A 9,447-nucleotide genomic window follows, 5' to 3' on the forward strand; every position below is an offset into this window, starting at 1 on the left:
GATGGCTTTTGCATAAACCGACCAAAAGTAGAAAAAATTGAAATTTAAATATGTTGCGGTTGTAAATGTTATCTATATCAGTACACGAACATCTTTAAAATTACAGTAGGTATGCTGGATTCTTTTTTAAGGAATATTTTAGTAAAAATTAAGAAGAATTCAAAGTTTCTTTTTTCAGAAAACTTAGAAATCAGTGAACATTTTTCGGTTAAAAGTAAAAATTTACTCTTAAAGAATGCGCTTAAAAAAGCAATATTGCCATGATTGAAATATGATTGTTTTCATTATGTAGAAGTTTTCATTATGGTCAAAATCGCGTAAATTTGGTTATAAGGAACACCTTTTTTCAACGTCGACATAAAATCAAAAGGGACGTTAAATATCGTCTCTGGCAATATGCTTTAGATGTTTTCAATGTCTAATTGGCTAAACTGCCACGTTACTTGAGGACGTGGCGTTCTGCGTTTCAAATCGTTATCTATTTCAAATTATATATAATTACTGTATGTATATGCATAAAAATTTGCCAGCATGCCACGTAAATATTTAGGCCGGTATTCATAATCACATCTTATGTTCAAGATCATCTTAAGATTATCTTTAGATTCTCCATAGCCAATAAAATATTCCATACAGTATCTTTAGATAAATTCAAGACGGTCTTCAATATAAGATCTGACTATGAATACCGGCCTTAGGCCTTGTAATGATCTTCAATTTCTTTCAAGGCCATGCCATTAATTTTCTGCCATATCACTCAATTGTTAACTATAAAAAGTGAATCGTTTACATTTTAATATAAGTATCGTGGTTATTTCTGTCGCATGTATTAGTAATATCTTTATACAATCAAGTAGTACATTAATTACGGTAGCTTAACAATCATAATGTTATTATATGCGAAACAACGTCAGTTATATTTTGGCGGATAAATGTAGACAACTGCAAATGGGACAAAGATTTATAAAAACATCTCAACGTAAAAATATAATTTAATGAGAAATCACGTCTTACGATTTAGAAATATGACCGATTGCTTTGCGAATTTAAGTTTTTTCCAACTTACATTGTTTTTCCAGGTTTCTTTAAGAAAAATGAAATCAATCTCAAAGAAGAACTTGCAAAACAGCGGCCTGACCTAGTAGAGTGTATTATTTGGAATTCACCTGAAAAGGCACCTAGTCAAAATGGAATAATTGGTCAGTAATGCACTTTCTTTTCCTTCATATCCCGGCGACCTGAATTACTTCCAAGAAAATTGGATCCCCTCGAACAATTATTTAACAATGTTAATATATGCATTTCCTAATCCTGCACACAGAAAAATATATACTACCTGCAAGTAAATATTATTTGTTCCAAGTATTTGATAAGTTTATATATCCACAAATCTATCATAATGTCGTCGCAAGTGTTATATTTACTCAAAACGTATTCTGGTTCTTACAAGTAAGTCTAGTACTTCAAACAAGAATACATATAGAATTATTTGAAGGAAAACAAGTTTGTTTCTTCTGATTTTATTAAAAGAAGCATACGGAATTCTTCAATAAGTTTTATAATTTTCTTCAAAGAAGAATAAATTCTTTCTTTGAGTATAAGATGGCAAGCTTTTGTAAGACTATAAGTAACAAGTATATCTTAAAACTATTATTAAGAAAATATTCTTTGTTAAAGCAAACTATTACTTAAACGGAATAAAATAAACTGAGTAATTACTTTTCTTGACTGTACAATATTTTTCTGTGTGGGGATAGTTACGCACAAAACATTATGTAATAAGTATTACGTCATGTTATACACTACTAAAAAAAAAATAGGGAACACTTTTCATACCCTAAAAATTGGGCTATTTTCAAACCATTGAAACTCAGCGAAAAATCATCGTAGACTCGAAACTAAAAAAGCATTTTAAAGCTTGAAGTTTCACCTTTAAAACACACGCACGTACACACACATATACACACACACACGATGTGCAAAATCCGACTGGCAACCTCCACGTAGTGCACATTGGGTAACGCTAATGCCGGTGGTAAACATCATTTTTCAAGAAAATACATGATTCGCTTCAAACTCATGTAACTCGATCAAAAAAAATCGTAGGAAAATTTTAAAAAATCATTTTGTAGGTAGAATGTTGTAGATTGTGGAACTTGTATCGAATTTGTTGAGATAATTTTTTTTATCGAGCTGCAATGTGTCAAATATACGTAATTTTAAGGAACAAAACAAGGTATTCGTTTTTAAAGCACAGAACGAGGAAGATGAACATACTTAAATAAATCGGTGACAGGGTTTTAAAGGTGAAACTTCAAGCTTTAAAATGCTTTTTTAGTTTTGAGTCTACGATGATTTTTCGCTGAGTTTCAATGGTTTGAAAATAGCCCAATTTTTAGGGTATGAAAAGTGTTCCCTTTTTTTTGGAGTAGTGTATAATTGCGTTGCAGATAAGATGGTTACTAAAGCCCACTTTACACGATCTATAATTCGCAACAGAATTCGATACAGAATTCTATTTAAAAATTTTTATGTATCGTGTAATACAGAAAACATTTGAACAATCAGAATTATAATTATAATGCTCCAATTTTGTAAATAGAAAAGATGCATCAAATATGTGTAGTGCATGAAAATGCGTGATTGATTAATTGTATCTGGTCTAATGAAAAATCTTAAGCATTGATTGCTGTGAGTATTTGTGTTCAATCGGCAGGGAAACCTCATCCATATGTAAATGTTATAACCTACACTAACCTAATCTACAAACATACATATGTCAATTTAATATATGAAATTATAAAATAGAATTCTATCTTGAATTCTGTCGCGAATTATAGATCGTGTAAAGTGGGCTTAAGACAATTGATAATCTGAATTAATTTAAATTATTATTTTCCTGTAACGCTCTTATGATATTCAAACTTCCGTGTCTCTAACTCATTGTCACGACAATCACTGGTGGCCGACATTGAGTTTTCCACTGTGTCTTATCGGTCATCAGTGGCTGTTATGAGATGACAGTCAAATAAAGATCACAAATTATATTTTTGTGCAGCTCGATACGATAAATTTAATACTACATATCGAGTATGTTGTCCTTTTTATCATAAAATCGTTTAACCGGCATGAACGAAGTCAACTAAAGTGGTTTAATAATGAATGTGTTAAATTGTATAATTAAATGAAGTTAAGAATATAATAAAGTAATGAACAGTTAATGTAGTTAAAGATATGTTAACCACATCTCTCAAGAAAGTTGTTATTAATTGTACTTTGTAATTACAGGAAACAAGTCTAAGATCTGTGTATCGTTACTGTCGAATACAGATGGCAAAGGGAAAATGGGAACGTTGGCGCAGTCACTGGCAAAAGCCATATCTACGGGGAACCTTGACCCGGAAGACATTACGGACCTACTAATCTCCGAAAAGTTACAAATAAAAGGAATGCCCGATCCCGATCTCGCTTTAATATACGGTAACACTTATTCCACACATGGTGTTCTACCATGGCACACAAGAACAACAGAATTTTTGTAAGTTTATAAGAAATTATCGTGAATATCTGCCAATGTCTTCTGAAAAGATCTTTTTTAAAATAACAATGTAACTTTTTTCAGAATGTTGCCGCTGTACGTTAATATCTCAGTGAAAGACTTCACGTATTTATTAGAGAGATATAGCAAATGTAAACAACGGCACGGTAAATGATATGTAATTAACTTTATTTATACAAGGGGTACTACGTATCTGCGTAAGAGGAAATAAATGATCTTAGAGATCGAGCTTCTAACATGATTATTTTACATGTCCTACGAATGCAAAAATAAGGAACCCCGCGCTAATCATATAGGAAATTGGATCTCGGTTAAATTGGCTAGTTTTCACATATGTTGTAGCTTATGACCTGCTGAACAAAAAATATAATGGGCTCAAACTTAAATAATGTCTAGTTACTGGGCTACAATCAGTCAAACATAGAAAATTTGGGCTCCGCGAGTCTTGTTTGGAAATACTTTGAAGCATATTAGGAAAAAATGTTTCAGACAAAAGTTGTTTGGTTCGATATATATTTGTTTGGTTCGAAATAAGACTATATTTCATTATATAGTGTCTTTGAAAAACTCTTGACATAAAAATGTGCAATAAAAAATGGGGGTGTCCATTTAAGAAATTGAAATTGACCTTCATGTGACCTTCAAATGATTATCCAAGGTCAAATTAATGGCATCGTCTTATGTCTCCCTTCGAACCAAACAACTTTTGTCTGAAACATTTTTTCCTAATATGCTTCAAAGTATTTCCAAACAAGACCCGCGGAGCCCAAATTTTCCATGTTCGACTGGCTGTAGCTCAGTAACTAGCCATTATTTAAGTTTCAGCCCATTATATATTTTATTCAGCAGGTCATAAGCTACAACATATGTGAAAACTAGCCAATTTAACCGAGATCCAATTTCCTATATGATTAGTGCGGGGTTCTTTGTAATTACACCGAGATACATTAATATCGCGACAAAAAGATACTCTCATTAAAAGAATGTATTTCAGAGAAAAACGGTGTTTTTCCATTGAGCTTTCCTTCGGTCCAGAGTCCGCTGTGCAAATTTTTGGAACAAACATTTGATTGAAATTGCGATATATTTATTATATAACTACATACGTGAAAAAGAAATTCTTTGTTATATTTTTATTTTCATACAGGTATAAACTTTGCTTTGAGTAAATTAATGCAATTTGTTTGTATTACAGCTCCCTAGTACACGTGTACTAGACTATACATGTAATCCGTGTATTTATCTTATACATGTTTTAACCCGTGTACACGAATTTAAAGAATCTATTTACGTGAATCCATGAACACGTGTTCACGAATATCTGCGAACGTGATACACGAATATCCGTGTATGTGACATATGTAAACGTGTAGCCGTGTATACCTCAATAGGAAAATATTTAGAGAATTATGTGATAAAATCTGGATAAAACTTGGAATGCTGGAATTATGCGTATACATATGTCAGACCACATATGCAGAAATAGAGATCTTTCATCAAATTTTGATTAATATTTGCACACGTTTACACGCATCACACATGCACGGATATTCGAGTACACGTGTCGCATACACGAATATCCGAATACACGTATCACATACATGACTATATGTATGTGTACACGTGTCACGTACACAGGTGCACGTGAATAAAGGCACCTTAAATCCGTGTACACGGATTACGTGTACAGTGAATCTTAAATTAAAACATGTATCCAATCAAAAGCTCTAGTTTGTATATTCTACATTAATGTTACAAATATATGTTTTGAAAGATAAGCCATAATATAGCATTACATGTAGCAATAGTTATAAAGGCAGACACTTACGAATATCTTACATAGCTTTATGATAAAAAGATCAAGTACAGCTTTAATAATTTTACGAATTTCTGATACCCAGTGCTTGCTCCAACTCCGCTCGTTTTTGCTGCACTTTTGTATAAAAGTAACGACACACAGCTTCCTGTGCCCAAGGTTGGTAATAAAATTCAGCTCTCCGTTCTTCCTCTGGGTTGCCAACAACGTCGGTCATGGTCTTTAAATCTCTAGTCTGAGAGATAATCCACTTGTTGATGAACTGTTGCGGATCCTTAGCGAAACTCAGGAAGAACTCGCGATTAGTCTTCAATTGATTAATCGTCTCAACGGTTTCGTGAATTTTGTTATCCAAACTTTGAATTTCCTGCTGGCTTGCGGTCGACAGCAAGAAGTTGTTCATCTGCGTTTTCAATGTGTCGTCCACTTCCACGTCAATGTCATAACACGCAGTCTGCTTCGTTTCTGTACCTGAATAACGTAAATGATATCGTTGCAATACTTGTTCCCCGAAATTATTTTTAAAATGAATATTTGTCAGAAATAAAAAAAACATTGCACCTCACTTACCTTCTACGCTTATAACATGATTTATAACGATGGGATCGGGTGGATGTAACAAAGGATTCAGTCGTTGTGGTATTTCGGCAAATTTCATTCGTGAGCAGGCAAATATTTGTTCCAAGTATTTATCACAGTTAATAAATTCTCTTTCGTGACTGTCTTGGAGCTTGTGGGTCTTTATGTATTGCCAGAGTGCGGATATGATGACTGGTCGCGTCTGTGTGTGCACACCTAATAACCGCGCTAATCTTGGGTCCAATTTAAACTGGAATATAAATAACAAAATAAATTTAAGATCAACGAGGACAGTACTAAATTAATTGTGATAAAATGATGAAGAACCCCCCGCACTAATCATAACAATAAGAAATTGGATCTCGGTTAAATTGGCTAGTTTTCACATATGTTGTAGCTTATGACCTGCTGAACAAAAAATATAATGGGCTCAAACTTAAATAATGGCTAGTTACTGAGCTACAGCCAGTCGAACATGGAAAATTTGGGCTCCGCGGGTCTTGTTTGGAAATACTTTGAAGCATATTAGGAAAAAATGTTTCAGACAAAAGTTGTTTGGTTCGAAGGGAGACATAAGACGATGCCATTAATTTGACCTTGGATAATCATTTGAAGGTCACATGAAGGTCAATTTCAATTTCTTAAATGGACACCCCCATTTTTCATTGCACATTTTTATGTCAAGAGTTTTTCAAAGACACTATATAATGAAATATAGTCTTATTTCGAACCAAACAAATATATATCGAACCAAACAACTTTTGTCTGAAACATTTTTTCCCAATATGCTTCCAAGTATTTCCAAACAAGACCCGCGGAGTTCAAATTTTCCATGTTCGACTGGCTGTAACTCAGTAACTAGCCATTATTTAAGTTTCAGCCCATTATATTTTTTGTTCAGCAGGTCATAAGCTACAACATATGTGAAAACTAGCCAATTTAACCGAGATCCAATTTCCTATATGATTAGTGCAGGGTTCTTTAAGGTAAAGATTGCAGAATAATTTACATATTAACTTAAATACTATTAACATATTAACTGCAAAAGATTACCTGCAATGGCTGATAATCGAGAAGAAGAAGGATTGTGCAGCGAACGTTTTTGTCGCCCGGTCTTTTAACTTGAAATCCGTCGGTTTCTTGAGTAGTCAACGTACGGTGCCACTCGACTAAATGGTTGTCAGGACCGTAGAGATCTTTGTCCAATTCTATTACCAAACTTTTGAAGAAAGACGAGAACTTTCGCTTTACCTGCAAAATTTATACAACTGTTGTGTCACTGAATATATTTATGACATAATTATGAAGTAATTATACTATACATTAATTTATTTATCGTAATCATATTTTAGAACCCATTGCGACATTATACCTTATTGGGATCATTCTTCGTGTCATCTAAAAGACGTCCTTCGACTCTAAGTTCCCAAGATGCCACAGATCCTTCCTCTCCTTCGCCCGCCTCTTTAGCAGGATAAAATGTGTTTGAGATAAAAATACGCAATTTTCGTTTCTGCTTCATCGGGCGCTTTAAAGCTTCCTGAATATCAAGACGTTTTCGCATGATAGTCGCGTCCAATTTTCTCTCGAACGCCAGCAAGTCCATATAAGCCTGCGATTCTGGCACCAAATCGCGCACTTTCTGCGGCAATATTTTGTCTGCCAATTTCTTCTTTTTCTTTGATGTGGAATGTGAAAAATCACTGTTCCAAACATACCTAAATGAGTTTATTCGAAAACCATAGACACAGAAATTATAAATAATTCTGTAAGCCTTGGGTTGCAGTGTTTGTCCCTAATAAAATTTGGTCTCTCAAGCGTAAACAAAATACTTAAATCAAACATCAAGTTACTGACGAAAATAACATATGTATACACAGAAATAACAAAAGGGATAAACATGCAAGAGTAAAGATAAATTTCAAAAATCAAAAGCAGTTAATCATTAAAATATAATCTGATTAACGAAGAATACAAAATTTACACAAGGTAAATACGAAGCATTTGTCTCAAAGACTTGTTTCCACGACTGTGATACTTACGGCTTTTGCTGGGACATAGGAATACGTTGGTCCGCACTTCTCTTTCCAACAGGCGGTGTAGGCATTGGGCCCTGACGCATATTTGAGTAAGGTTGACTTGGTCTCATTATCCCGCCAGGACCTGGCCCAGCGTTACCCATTTGTGGAGGCGGAGTGAATCCAGATCTCTGCTGCATCTGTGCAACCAAACAGTCTTACATACATATATATCAAATGTTTGCGTATAATTTGTAGATTGTAATTACTTCATATAATTATCAAGCATCACAGAAAGCCAATCGTATCAGTATTTAATGTTATAATCGATATTTTATCTGCTATGTATCAAAAGTAAAAGGTATACCGGGAAGTTAGGTCCAGAGTATTGCCGTAGATTTGGCGGCACCGACGACGGCGGATACCGTTGAGGCGGGGGCCCATTACTTCCTGCATTTGGCACAGGAAATCTCTGTGCCATTTTTGCTCGTAATCTTGAAAAAGAAACAAACGACTTTGAGTAAATCTCTTGAGTACATTGTGACTAAGATTGCATGATCATTACACATAAATATACAATAAATTTAAGTCAAAGATACAAAAACTGTTGCATTTACATGTCGAGACTAAACTCTGGTTAATTTAATTTCACAAATTGGAATCGTAATATGATACGCGACAACTGGTGCTTTCTGTATTTAGCGACACAAATCAACACAGGCATCAGTTTGTCTTCTTATAACATCCAGAGAACAACAAGGAGGAAATAACACTGTGTCAACTTGTGTCGGTAAATGGAAAGCACCGAATCATAATAAACATCCGACACGCAGGTATAACGTAACCTAGTACAAACGAAAAATTCGTTTCTACTTGCGAATACTGTTACATATTGCGCAAATGCATCGCACGCTCGACATGCGAGAGATTTCAGTAAAACGAATCAATTTGTGTACAAAAGAAACATCGAATGTATCGCACTATCGAGGATTCTCGGTCACTTTAGATCAGAGTTTCACGAGAAATAACAAAACGAAACTGTTGCGCTCAGTTCTGTCGCGTTGGAGCACGTACACACAACACAGTAATTCAGTGAATATTAATTACAAAACGGTATTTGTAAGGAGTATTGTCGAATAACCTTGCAACGCTTCGGTGTATCGGTTTCGTACTTGGTTACGCTTACTTCGTCAGCTTCACTTTCCGTCACTTTTGCTCGCTTTCCCCTAGGGATGGGCAAAAGTCGATTAATCGATTTTCTTTTTTTTGAGGGTCAAGATAGAGACCCTCTAATAAGAGTCTGGCCATAAGATAGCACGCTGTGATTGGTCCGCCATTTTTCTTCAATTCGCGCCAGTTTTTTGAAGCTTCTACTGGTGAAATATAATGAATTAGTATTTTAAATTAGTATTTCTTAAAATTTAATTCTTATTATTGTTTAATTCTTATTATTTAATTTATTATTATCTTAATAT

The 9,447-nt window shown here is 34.2% G+C and overlaps 2 protein-coding genes across 5 annotated transcripts in view; one reads left to right on the forward strand and one right to left on the reverse strand.

The window, feature by feature from the left end:
- The window catches only part of LOC105556965 (dehydrodolichyl diphosphate syntase complex subunit NUS1), a 9,053-nt gene extending 5,265 nt beyond the window's left edge, over positions 1–3,788 (forward strand). Inside the window, exons 2-4 of one of the 2 annotated variants that reach the window (XM_012004080.1) lie at positions 1,080–1,199; positions 3,289–3,538; positions 3,623–3,788. In XM_012004080.1, coding sequence (XP_011859470.1) covers positions 1,080–1,199; positions 3,289–3,538; positions 3,623–3,713 — 461 coding nt within the window. In that variant the 3' untranslated portion in view covers positions 3,714–3,788. The remainder of the gene's footprint in view (positions 1–1,079; positions 1,200–3,288; positions 3,539–3,622) is intronic. The other variant, XM_012004081.1, reaches the window with a different exon arrangement.
- Positions 3,789–4,677: 889 nt separating this feature from the next.
- LOC105556966 (brahma-associated protein of 60 kDa) lies at positions 4,678–9,213 on the reverse strand. Of its 3 annotated transcripts, none has more exons than XM_012004084.1 (7): positions 9,114–9,213; positions 8,340–8,466; positions 7,997–8,172; positions 7,327–7,657; positions 7,008–7,205; positions 5,946–6,204; positions 4,678–5,846 (listed from the first exon to the last, which is right to left on the reverse strand). In XM_012004084.1, exons 2-7 carry the CDS (start codon positions 8,451–8,453, stop codon positions 5,440–5,442), a joined length of 1,485 nt encoding a protein of 494 aa, XP_011859474.1. In that variant the 5' UTR covers positions 8,454–8,466; positions 9,114–9,213; the 3' UTR covers positions 4,678–5,439. The 3 variants fall into 3 exon arrangements, with proteins under 3 accessions (XP_011859474.1, XP_011859472.1, XP_011859473.1); XM_012004082.1 differs by having other exon boundaries at positions 7,327–7,672; XM_012004083.1 differs by having other exon boundaries at positions 7,327–7,672; positions 9,080–9,192.
- Between the last annotated feature and the right edge of the window lie 234 nt (positions 9,214–9,447).

Source organism: Vollenhovia emeryi, unplaced genomic scaffold (genome assembly GCF_000949405.1).
Source record: "Vollenhovia emeryi isolate VEMERY1.0 unplaced genomic scaffold, V.emery_V1.0 DF939676.1, whole genome shotgun sequence".
NCBI lineage: Eukaryota > Metazoa > Arthropoda > Insecta > Hymenoptera > Formicidae > Vollenhovia > Vollenhovia emeryi.

Excerpts from the sequence above, each read along its gene's own strand:
- LOC105556966 (XM_012004082.1), bottom strand. The coding sequence starts at position 8,453 with ATGGCACAGAGATTTCCTGTGCCAAATGCAGGAAGTAATGGGCCCCCG. Across the intron at positions 8,173-8,339 it reads ACTCTGGACCTAACTTCCCG|ATGCAGCAGAGATCTGGATT; the intron begins GTATACCTTTTA and ends TTGGTTGCACAG. Across the intron at positions 6,205-7,007 it reads TCGATTATCAGCCATTGCAG|TTTAAATTGGACCCAAGATT; the intron begins GTAATCTTTTGC and ends TTTATATTCCAG.